The sequence below is a fragment of the Mesitornis unicolor genome, unplaced genomic scaffold (genome assembly GCF_000695765.1).
Source record: "Mesitornis unicolor isolate BGI_N332 unplaced genomic scaffold, ASM69576v1 scaffold3068, whole genome shotgun sequence".
Classification (NCBI taxonomy): Eukaryota; Metazoa; Chordata; class Aves; order Mesitornithiformes; family Mesitornithidae; genus Mesitornis; species Mesitornis unicolor.
In genome coordinates, this window is record NW_010202345.1 from 1 (window position 1) to 12,145 (window position 12,145).

At 44.9% G+C, this 12,145-nt stretch overlaps 1 protein-coding gene across 1 annotated transcript; it reads left to right on the plus strand.

Annotated features, from left to right (window-relative positions):
- Positions 1 to 1,448: 1,448 nt before the first annotated feature.
- On the plus strand, positions 1,449 to 11,844 carry LOC104534739 (epsin-2-like). The gene is given in 7 exon segments (XM_010190351.1): positions 1,449 to 1,556; positions 3,043 to 3,135; positions 3,366 to 3,567; positions 7,115 to 7,288; positions 8,754 to 8,846; positions 9,767 to 9,982; positions 11,479 to 11,844. Coding segments are annotated over 7 exon segments (1,140 nt in total). The 5' UTR covers positions 1,449 to 1,532; the 3' UTR covers positions 11,817 to 11,844.
- The last annotated feature ends 301 nt before the right edge of the window (positions 11,845 to 12,145 follow it).

Below are 12,145 nucleotides of genomic sequence, written 5' to 3' on the forward strand. Positions count from 1 at the left end.
TCTGCACTTTCCCTTGTTCTATTTCATTAAAATCTTTTAAAGTGTGAAGTAAGGAGCTCGTCTGGCTGGCTTGAAAGCTTCAGGATCAGCACAATGTGGAAGAACCATTCTGGGTGCTGAATGAATGTGTCCCTTTGGAAATGGGGATGGGTTGGGATGGGATGGGATGGCCCAAGGGGTGTGCGGTGGACAGGAAAGGCCATCGACAGTCACCTTCCTTCTGGCCTGCTGCAGAGAGAGGAGGTTGCACTTTGTAATTTGTCATGTCATTTTGGCCGAAAACTTAGGGGAGACAAGACTGGGAAATATTTAGAGGATTAAAGTAGGGACTGAAGAAGTGTTTTTTAAAATTACAGTTTGACAGTCTGGTTTTTACGTACCCAGTTGACCTGTGAAGGAGGAACTCGATTTCTTTGAGCTTCCCATGCTAGTTTAAAAATACGGTTCCTCTTTATTAAATGTCAGTGTGTGTTTTGCCAAGCTAATTATCATTCCAAGCATTAAACACAAACTTTCTCGCCAAAGTAAGATAAGATTTCTGTGTAAACGATTTGGATGCTAGAGAATCATCTGAGAGAGAGAGCAAGCACAAAAATTCTTTAATTAATGCCTAATGCTGAACCTACTAGTGCTGTCCCATTGGGATGGGAATTTCTGCGTGCTATTGTAGTGGAAATGTCAATAAAAGAAGATGTTTGCAATGAGAAATTGTGTATTTTAGCTGTCAAGCTTGACTGCTATTTGAGAAACGAGGGAGATTACCAGCGAGCTGACAGAGGTCTTCATCCAAAGAAAGATCAACCAAGAACAAAAACCAAACAGCCCCCCCAAGCTATGTACCAAACTTTTTATTTAGCAGAGCACGATACAGTATTTTGTAAATTTGGAGCATGAATAGCTGGCTTGTTTGTCTCAGAGCCTGCCGAGCCGTTCAGAATAGTTCTTTATCTGTCCCATTTAAGACTGTATTATTTTACAGAAAAGTGGGTGGTATCCAGTTTTACCCTGGCATTGGCCAACTCCCAGCGAATTCTTACTGATACCAACAAATGTTTGCTTGAATGATTAATTCTGTAGTTTTAAACTCAGTGTCCTGCCCCCTGCAGCTCTGATACCCTCAGACAGGGTATCCAGCATTCGTTAGTGATAATTCTTGATACAACAACCCTGCTAACACAAAAAGCCTTTGTTTTCCAGGAATATTTTCCCTTTACAACAACTGAACTGCCTTGCAAAGTTCTCCCTGTTCTGCATTTTTAACCTCGGCCTTGGCAGGAGCTTTATCTCTGCTGGTTCAGGGAGCTGATGGTGGTCATGAGTTGGCGGCCCCCTTTGAGAATGGCTGTGTGAAAGCGCAGCGATCTGCTCGGAGGAATCATCAAACCCCTTCTGTCTTTTTGTTACTGGTGCTAAATGTGCTGGGTTTTTTTTGTCTCCCAACAGCTACATCCCCTCGAGTCTCCTCAGAGCTCGAGCAGGCCCGGCCTCAGACAAGCGGGGAGGAAGAGCTCCAACTGCAGCTGGCGCTGGCGATGAGCCGGGAAGTGGCGGAGCAGGTCAGTGCCCGTGTAGGTTTTCTTCTTCTTTATAGTTGAGCCCACAATCCTGTTTGTTGGTTTGTTGCTTGTTTGGTTTTTTTTTTTCCTCAATGGCAGCTTGGCTTTGCTCCAGGTGGAATAGGGGGAGAGAAAGGCCGTTTTTGGAAGATGTTGCTCTTCTATTGAATTTTTTTAATATACTTTTCGGAAATCTCTTTTTAAAGTAATTGCAGCCTCCGAGCTGTTGAGACTAGTGGAAGATGACACTCACTTTGCAAGAAGACTTTGTGTGGGAGGATGTTAATCATCACATTACTGAAGATGTTTTCAGTTTTAGGAAGTCCTGGAAACTTCATTAATGGGGCCAGCATAAGAAATGTCTGAATTCTGATTGCAGTGACATTTTGAATGGATCTGCTCATTCGGTGAGATTGTCTGGAACAGAAGGGTACACAAAGTACTAAGATTTATAAAGAACCTGGGTTAAAATGGCTTGGCTCCTAATCTACCACACGGGTAATGTAACTGTGGTAATTCTTAGAAGGTACTTTCTGAATTTTGAGTAAATGCTGTCGTTGTGGAGAAAGTTTACTGCATGTTAATATGTAAGAGGCTCGTTGAATCTGAGCTGTGGGTGAAAATTCAAGTCGACCTGCTGAGTAACTCTAATATTTTAGAGGCTTCCCGTGGCAAGTTTAGCTTACTGCTGTATGTTAGGCTTTAGTATCTCTGTGCCTGGCAAGGGAAACTATTGCCCCGTAAACTTTGTTGTTATTGAGCAATAAAGCTAAAGAAAATAAAAATCGGGATCTATCAGTTGAAATAGCCTTAAAAATGGCAAGGGAAATACCAGCTGGGGAATTAGTCAGCTTCTGAAAGACGTGAGGCAAGCAAAGATATTTAAAGTAGTCGAATGTACCACAAACGTGGTAGTTCACAGATGTTAAAACCCTGCATAACATGCATGGAGCTGGCTGGATTAGTTCACTTGGTGTCCTGTGCAACAGTTGCATCAGGGAAGGCGACAAAAGCCAGGAGAAGTAAAGTGTAAATCACTGCGTCCTTCGGTGGTGATTTGGATGCTCAGAAACATAACCTTAATGTAGAGATGGGTTATTTGCTTTGTCTTTCAGTTCTGTGGTGTTTCTAGCATTGTAATGGAATTCTGGAAAGACCATTTCATTTGTAGCTTTCCCATTAGGAGTAAAACAACCCGAGGGGGAATTTCAGCCAGCAAAATGGATGTTGTTATGGTCACACTGTTACGCTGGTGTTACAGGGTCGGGGTGCTCCTGACCTCTGTTGAATCGAGGTGAGAATCACAAGAAAATCCCCCGCCTTGTGTTATGTACAAGTTAAAGCAAATAACCGTGACAGTCCCCCAGTGCGTCCCTGCCGGGGTGGCAGGGAGTGGTGGCCAGGCCGAGGGGGCTGGCGGCTGCAGGGAGCGAGCAGCGCAGTCTAGGCTCATGGTCTATATCACCAGTGTTGATTTCCTTTGCAGGAGGAGCGCCTCAGACGCGGAGATGATCTGAGATTACAGATGGCTCTGGAGGAGAGTCGCAGAGACACAATTAAAATTCCCAAAAAGAAGGAGGTAGTGCCTTCGACTAAGAAATTCCCGGTTACGCTGCCAAAAGCTGAAATACAGTAACACAAAATAGCTTAATACTGAGCTCTTTTATGCTTTTGGGATTGCTTTGTTGTGTAGCTTAAAGCTTCTTCCGTGTGGGTTAAATTTCAAACTACTAGTCAATGCAGGTGTGTAAAAGGAAAAAAGAATAATAATAATAATTGCTTCTTCACTCTCACGGGTTTGTGCTTCAGCTTGGTCATGCTCTTGATTAAAGCTCAGCTTATTCCTGCCCTCAGCATACCACTCTGTTGGACCTAATGGATGCCCTGCCCTCTTCGGCACCGGCCCCACCGAAAACGGAGCCTTGGGGACCTCCTGCTGTTGCAAACCAAACCGATCCCTGGGGAGGATCCACAGTTGCAGCTACTGCCTCTGACCCGTGGCAATCATTTGGTAAGAACACGCTGCCAGAGGAACGCTTATTTAAAAGTTCTTGCTTCTTGACGTAGAGCTTTTCAAGGTTTCTCAATGTGCAGTGTCATGCTTGATAACAGCGGGTTATTACTCCATATTTATTGTTTCCCGTACTCTAGAGCCAGCGTTGCCCAAACTCATTTCCAAGCAGAAACAAATGGAGGTTGTGCTCTGTTCTGGCTTTTTAAGCAGCTGCGTTTCTGTGTGTGCATTTTGAATCTTAAAAAAGAGAAGAGCGAAGCTTCTGTCGTCTTTGTACAGCAAAGCCAACTTGTCTCAGCCCAGGAGGATGCTCATGTTTTGGCTGCTGGTTGTGTCCAGGGATGGGGCTTTAGACTCTTGCTAGTGTTTAATACCATAATTAGGCAAGGTGCTATGGTCAGGAAGGGCACAGATCTGAACGACCCCGTCTTTAATTACTCCTAGTGAAATGTGATGTGTTTGCCATCAGAACCAAATGGATCCAATAGTTTAAATCAAGATTTGTATACTAAACAATGAAATGGAAGTTACAATTTTAATGTTCACCATGTTTCGTAAGCATTTGATGCTAAATTCTTGGAATCTGTGTCTGAAGTGAAGGATCCAGTGCTTCACATCTTGAAGAGCAATTAACTCCACTTTTTTACTTGGTTGCTTCTGTGTGGGGTTTTGCTGCCTGGGCACTGCTGTTTTCTAGGTTAGCCAAAGTCTGGCCAAGGAATTGCTCCAAAGTTGGTGGTTCCTCACAGTACATACTACATCTGCTACGCCTGTGGAATTGGAACTGGAGCGATTTTTTGTTGGCTTTGGATTTTGTTCTTTTTCTGAGGGGGCAGGAGGTTTCTGTGCCAATGCGAGGTTTTCCTGAAGACTCACAGCTTAGTTCTGTCAGGTTTGCTTCAGGGTGGTGACTCTACGACCTCCGCTATAAAGTGCTTCAGAGTGATTTGCATTACCATTCTGCACGCTGCCATTGAGATCCCTGATGAAAATTTTAAAGTATAATAATAAAGTGCCTTTTTTTTCTTCCTCATGGTGGCATTAAAGGCACTTACATAGCTGCTGGGCCAGCTCCATTGTTCTAAGTGTAACCTGTTTCTTTTTTGCTGGTAAACTGCTAGCATGTAATCAGAAGATCACACAAAATCACAGAATTGCTCAATAGGAAAAGCCCTCTGAGATCATCACGTCCAACCGCTCCTGTCTACCCCCTAAACCATATCCCTAAGTACCTCGTCTACCCGCTCTTTAAACACATCCAGGGATGGTGACTCCACCACCTCCCTGGGCAGCCTGTGCCAGCTTCTGATGACCCTCTCAGTAAAGCCCTTCCTCCTTCTCTCTAACCTGAACCTCCCTTGGCACAGCTTGGTGCCGTTTCCCCTTGTTCTATCCCCCATCACCTGGGAGAAGAGCCCAGCACCCACCTCTCTCCAAGCTCCCTTGAGGCAGTTGTAGGTGGTGATGATGTCCAGGTTTTGGGCCCTGAGGCTGCTCAGTGGATTTTTCTGTGGTTAAAACCCAAATGAAATCCACCTTCTTCAAATCTCATGCTCAATATGTCACCTTCTGACAAGATTTCCCTTGCATCAGTTGCAGCTGTAGCATTTCCTCCCAGCGGCTCCCAGCTTTATAATAAACGCCATAAACACCTCCTTTCGTCCCAGTTTGCAGGTTACTTGGCTCCCAAGGATTGTCTTACAAGATTTATGAATTTAACTGCTAATAAAAGAGTGACTCATTAAACTGTATCTCTCAAACCCTGCATGTACTTTGGCACTTGAGCAGAGCTAATGGAAGCTACGGGAAGGTACCTTCCCAAGCGCTCTAATTTGGTGCGCGCTCTTTATGAAAGAAAAGACCTTTTTTTTGTTTTTGAAAGCTTCCGTTTATGGGAAGTGCTGTCATTAGCATTTCTTCCGTGGCACTGCTCATAACTCAGTGCTAAGGGCAGATAAAGGAAATGGAAGTGCCGGTGTGGGAATAGTTGGACTGAAATGGGAGAATTTTAGTATTTCCTGGTTGAAGCTGCAGCAGGCCTGTACCGCCTGCCGATCACACAGAATCACAGAATCGCTCGGTTGGAAAAGCCCTCTGAGATCATCACGTCCAACCGCTCCTGTCTACCCCCTAAACCATATCCTTAAGTACCTCGTCTACCCGCTCTTTAAACACATCCAGGGATGGTGACTCCACCACCTCCCTGGGCAGCCTGTTCCAGCTTCTGACGACCCTCTCAGTAAAGAACTTCCTCCTTCTCTCTAACCTGAACCTCCCTTGGCACAGCTTGGTGCCGTTTCCCCTTGTTCTATCCCCATCAGCTGGGAGAAGAGCCCAGCACCCACCTCTCCACAACCTCCCTTGAGGCAGTTGTAGGTGGTGATGAGGTCTCCCCTCAGCCTTCTCTTCTCCAGGCTAAACAAGCCCAGTTCCCTCAGCCGCTCCTCATCAGGCTTGTTCTCCAGAGCCCTCCCCATCCTTGTGGCTCTTCTCTGAACACGCTCCAGAATCTCCACATCCTTCTTCTAGTGAGGGGCCCAGAACTGAACACAGCACTCGAGGTGCGGCCTCACCAGTGCCGAGTCCAGGGGGATGATCACCTCCCTGGCCCTGCTGGTCACACTGTTTTTAGTACAGGCCAAGATGCCATTGGCTTTCCTGGCCACGTGGGCACAGTGCTGGCTCATGTGATGAAACAAAGGCCAACGTTGCAAATTGCTGTGTGTAACACGGAGGTGGTTTTCAAGAATAATGTGATGCCAAGGGGGTCTGTGTGTGTTTTTGAAAAATAAAACAGTATTCGGTTGTCACTTGAAACCCACACGGTCGTAGAAGGTAACAGCCCTGTGCCACACGGGTAATGCTGTCCTGCTTGTGGGTTATACAGATGGTCAGTGATGAAACCGTGACTGGTTGGGAAGTTTAATTGGGAAAAAGAAGTGTGTCTGCTTGTACTGTCTGACTGGAAGGTAACTGGTATCTAAAAGAACAACATAGGGACATCAGTGGTCGGCTCAGATCTGTGTCGGGGGGAGTGCTTACAAATGGGAACAGAAAAAGCACAACTGGCTCAGGGAAGCTGATTGTATTTTTATAAAATAACATCATGGGTAAAAGAGTTTGAAAATTATTCCCTTTGAATCTTACAGATTTCTTTGTCCAAGTCCTGTTTTGGTGTAGTTCATACCTTTTACATGCAGGCTTTTTAGAAAGCTGCTTTCCCATGAGTTCATGAATACACCCTGTGATTTAGGTCACCTTTGGTCAGATGTGGTCTGTGTTGGCAGTGTGTGTAACAAAAGCAAGTTTATTTTCTTGATGAAACTGTAGGGATTTCCTTAAAGAATTTTAAGGATTAGCTTGTGCTTGTTGTTCAGTATGACACAGATGCCGAGACTTATCAGTGTTCCTGTTGTTGAACTGCTTCACCTATTTATGTTTAGTGTTAATTGGCAGTAATGGCTTGTCAGAGAGATTAATCTCCAAGGAAAGCTTTCCAAAGTGAAGCTGCATTGACTTGTGTTCCTGCTGCCTCTTTTCACAGGTGCCAAACCAGCTGCTTCCGTCGACCCTTGGGCAGCACCGGCAGGATCCACAGCTCAGCCTATGTCCAAAAATGTTGACCCTTGGGCTCCTGCTCAGCCGTCTTCTACTGCAGCAAAATCTTCTGTGGATCCTTGGGGGCCAGCACCGGCCAACAAACCTCTCTCTACTTCTGGTGAGAAACGGTCTCATCCCATAGCCCTATTCTTTGAGTAACGAAGGTGAAATCCCAGTGATTTTCTTGCATTGCTTGGCTAAAAGAAGCTAGGTGCTGAACAATTCGCAGAGCTGGTCCGTAAAATACATGGGAGTTGTAATAGCTAGCAGCGAAAAGAGCTTCAGATGTAATTATTCTGACTCGGAGCTCTGAATTCCTGTTGCTGCTTCGTATTCTGTCTCTTGTTATTTTATTGGTATGTGTGGATGCGTGCTGAGCACTTGCGACTGCTGCTGCTGTTGGGTTTTATCTTTAATTAGACAAGGGCTTAATTTCTGGAAATGAATGATACTGTAATCTTTTCATCATGATAAATAGCTCTGCAGATGGATGGCTCTGCAGATGCAGATTGACAGGTTGAGCAGCTCCAGGCTCTGAGGAGACCTTTAGAGGTGCAAATGAAGGTTTGTTACTTCAGACAGAGGGTGTGAAAGCTGTCCCTGAGCCCTTGTGCCGCAAGATGCAGGAGGTGCTGATGTAATTGTCTATTCATGCTCTGTAACTAATGCAACCTTCCTGAATCTTAATACCTGGCATTTTCACGTTGGCACCGTGGTTAAATGCATCCTAAATGCATTTCCTGCGCTGCTTTATCTCAGTACATAGAAAACAAAGGAATCTGAGTACTGCAAAAAGTTGTCTAATCAGCTTTTCACCGGGCAAAGGGCAATAACTGGATCATTATGGGAATGATTCCTTAACTATGGTGGCTCTTTGTGATAAGAAATATCTTCGCTCATTCTCTTTGGTTTTTGTGCTCTAAACCCATACCTTTGTTTTTATGGAGCTAACTCTGTACCTTCATTTGCATGAAATGTGTTCAAACTAAATTAGAAAAACATTTCAAGTGATTAGAAAAAAAACCAAACGAAAGCAAACTTCAGAGCTTTTCAGGAGTGTGATTGCTGTTCGCTTAGGTGTGGTTTTTCTTCCTCCATTTTTGAGGTAAGGGTGTATCCACACTTTGAAAATGTGATGTTTTCATTGGTTGCAAACTCTGGGCAAGCTCTGGTGCTTTAGCTAACAGGGCCTTACCATCTCTACATGGCGTAGTTAACCTTTCCTGTTGCATTCCTCCTGCTTTTAACTTCAGAGGCGTCAGTCAGATCATCACTTAAGTTACAGCAATTGATCTATATTCAGAAATGTGTTTTATTTGAGGGCTGATTAACACACTTTAGAGTTTAGGCTCTAAATTCATTGCTGTTCTCTTCTTCCACAGCGATATATGCCTGCCTATACCTCCCTAGTGCAGACACTCAATAAAACCCAGCATGCTAAGGTGTGCCTTACATGGTGATTTAAAAGCTCATTGCTCTGAATTGGTTGGCTCATTCTGTAAGAAAGGAGAGCTCAGGAGGATCAGGTGTGCGATGCAACTGGAGATCTGTTAATGACAGGGTTGTCTTGTTGTTTTGAACAGGAAGTACATCTTTTGACCTCTTCAGTAATTTGAATGGTACAGTTAAAGATGATTTTTCTGAATTTGACACACTTCGAACTTCCAAAAAGCCAGGTATGAATCAAATTCTTAGCACTTGGACAGTTTGGATGATAGTCACAGCAACAAATACCTCTATTCTTAAATTTCATTGAAAAACAAACAAACTGCTGTCACAAAGGAAAAGATTAAAGCTCGTGATAATGCAGCACTAGAAACTTGTTGTTAACATTTTGGCCTGTGCATGAACTTACGGGGAATGGGCCTTTTGCACTGCAAGCCATAGAATTTCACTGTCACCTTTCGCTGCATTCACCCAGAAGTTTGCTTGACTTCTAGATGTACGTTTTCCAATGTGCGTGGAGTATGGCTCGTGCTCAGAGAGTCAAACAGGACAACGTTGAGCGAGTTTCTCAAATACGTAAATTCTAGTGTGTAACAATAGCAGGAAGATGAGAAAACACACTTCTACAAATGCTTTAGTTTATTTTTTTTTTGTTTGGTCGTTAGTCACTAAAATAAAAACCAGACCTTAATGGAGAAGTGCTTTGATACCGTGTACTTTCAGGATGGCTCTGCCTGAAAGAGCGGTGACTGAGTCAAAGCTGGGTTAGGCTGCTTAAACACAAAAGAGAAGACCGGGGTGGAGTCTGGCGAGGAAGGGTGCAGCAGTGGTGTAGTACAAGGGCAGCAACCAAGGCTTTGGAATATTTTCTCCTTGGAGATGTAGTCCCATCTGTAGCAGCAACGGATGTGAGAATTCATCAGGGCAGTCAGGTAGCGCCTTCCGCAGAGCACTGCAACTCTAACCACGGCTGCTTCGTACTCTTCTAGAGAGCATTTATCTGCTTGCATGCTGTAAGGGTGTAACACTTAAATCTGACTAATACAAACAGATCTTAAAACGTTTCTGCTGTCAGAGACTTCAAGGTTTCCTTTGCTTGGCTCTGTAGATTAATGAGATAAGTTTTTTGTTTTTCTCTGTGTTGTTTCAGCTGAATCAGGTTCCACTTTGCCATCTCAGCATAGCGGTACCACAAGTCCCGATCTCTTTGATTCCCAGCACTCGAGCGTGACATCAGGCAAACAAAGCGCAGCTCGGAAAACCCCCGAGTCTTTCTTGGGCCCCAATGCTGCTTTGGTGAACCTGGATTCACTGGTGTCTAAGCCGCCGCAACCTGTTACTTCCCTGAATCCATTCTTGGCGCCAGGTCTGTTTCTGCACGTTCCTTCAGTTTTCTGTTTTAGTTTTCCCTTCCTGTAGAAAACTCTGCGTAACTCAGTCCTGTTGGATTTAACGTAAGCTGGTTGGGGCTCGTTTTTCTTGGTTACTTTAGCCAACACATCACGACTGAGAGCAGGAGGGTGAGGCATCGTGGTTTCAAGGTGTACTGCCAGACCCTGAAAAAGCAGGTTTTGTCCACTCTTACCCTAGCTCTCTCAAAATGATCTGCGTTAGAAGGTGGCTTTGGGTTATTGGAAATGGCTAAAGCTGATGGTCGGGACAGGTAAGATGTGAACATGTGTCACCAAAGGATCCCTCAGGAAGGTTATAGGGAGTAGGTTGTTGTAGAAGCAGGTAGGAACAGCAAAGCTTGGGCATCTCTGACTGCAACCTGAGGTTCCAGATACCAAAATGCAGCATAATTTAGTGGGTTGCTGATTAGGCTGTCTTTAGGCTAGCCTGATAGCCTAAATTTTGATCAAAACACACTCTTAGTGTATTTTAAATTAAAAAAAAATGGAGGCTGCTGTAGTTCTGCTGTAAACTGGCCCCTGTTAGAAGCGAGCCTTTACAAACAGCAGGCTTAGGTGGTGCCACTAAATGTGTGGAAGATGGATGTGTTTTTTAAAGGCTGTTCATATGCACTGAAATTTGTGTGATGCTAATATGGCGAAATACTTCAACATGTTATTCCAGTATTTGTTTCCTTCACTCTTCCAATGAAAAACACGGCAGTTTATTGAACTCCTTGCATAGGGAAAAACCCAGTAATTCTGAACAGCCTTGGCAGTGTTTAGCAAGAGGAAATCTGTGTATCTGCCATCACCGGTTACTACAACAAGGTCACAAGGGGTCACTGGGCCATCCAAATAACACCATACATGTACGGTAAAAGGAATTTGTAGCGTTGGCCGCAGTCCAGAGAGCCTCAAACGCTGGGAAAGTTCTTCTCTGTTTTTTCTAGCACCGCTGTAATTCGGAAACAACTTGTTTACTTTCCGAATTCTTGTCCAAACTCGGTGCCAGAAACAAGTACAGCTTCTAAATGGAGTTGACTGGATGAGCTCTCGAAGCAAATGCAGCGATCTGCAGTAGCCAGATTGCAGTAAAGGACTGCGGAGAGCCTGCGGTTCTCTTGTGTAATGCAAATTTAAAGTAGTGTTTTAGAAAGAAATAGAAGCCATGATCTGGCTGTCATGGTTAAGCATGATCCAGGTCACCAGATTTAGCAGTGGAAACTGCTGGTCAGCAAAAGGATGCTTGGTGCCATCGATAGGTTCAGGGGAACACTCTGCTTGTGCACCAGTGCGGCCCCAGTTTGCTGGGTGGCATCCGCACAGGGGTCTCTGCAGGGTGTTTTGGGGTCGGGAGCGCGTGGGGATGTACAGAAGGGCGCGTTCTTTGCCAGACAAGACCATCTCCAAAACCTGCTGTTTATGGTGGTGCGATCTCTCTCCCTCTTCCCCCTTCTCTCAAAACCAGGCGCCGCTACAGCACCAACTCCAATCAACCCTTTCCAAGTGAATCAGCCTCAGCCCCTCACTCTAAATCAGATGAGAGCGAGCCCGGTGATGGGAACCAGCCCCTCCTTCAGCACCGTGCCACCGATGAGCATGGAGCCAATACCTCTGTCTTCCATGGCCCCCGTGCCCGTGGGGATGGCACCGATACCAGCTATGGGCACCGTGGCATCCATCACGAGGATGGGCCAGGGGCTGAACGTGAGCATTGCAGGATCAATGACCCAACCTCTTCACAGTACAGGAATCCCGCCGTCAGCGTCCCAGCCTACAAATACAACTAACCCTTTTCTCCTATAAAGACCCGATTAAAGGAACTTTCTTTTCATAGTGTTTCCAGGCTGAAGTCTTTACAGCGAAACGAACGTGGCCTGTGTGGACTGAACGGTGTGTAAGAGACTTGGAAGTAGATTTGCAGTTTACAGTTATGATCTTTGAAGAGTTGTCTCTACTTACCAGTTAATCTAAATCTAGTCTTTGCTACAGATGGTACCTTACTTTGGCTTGTTGAGCATTACGTGAAATGTTCAGACTTTTCACCAAAGTTAGATTCTGCCCATTTTGTTACTTTGTTAATCATTTCAATACACTTTCTAGGGAGATACCTGCCATTTGAAACTCCGTTGGCT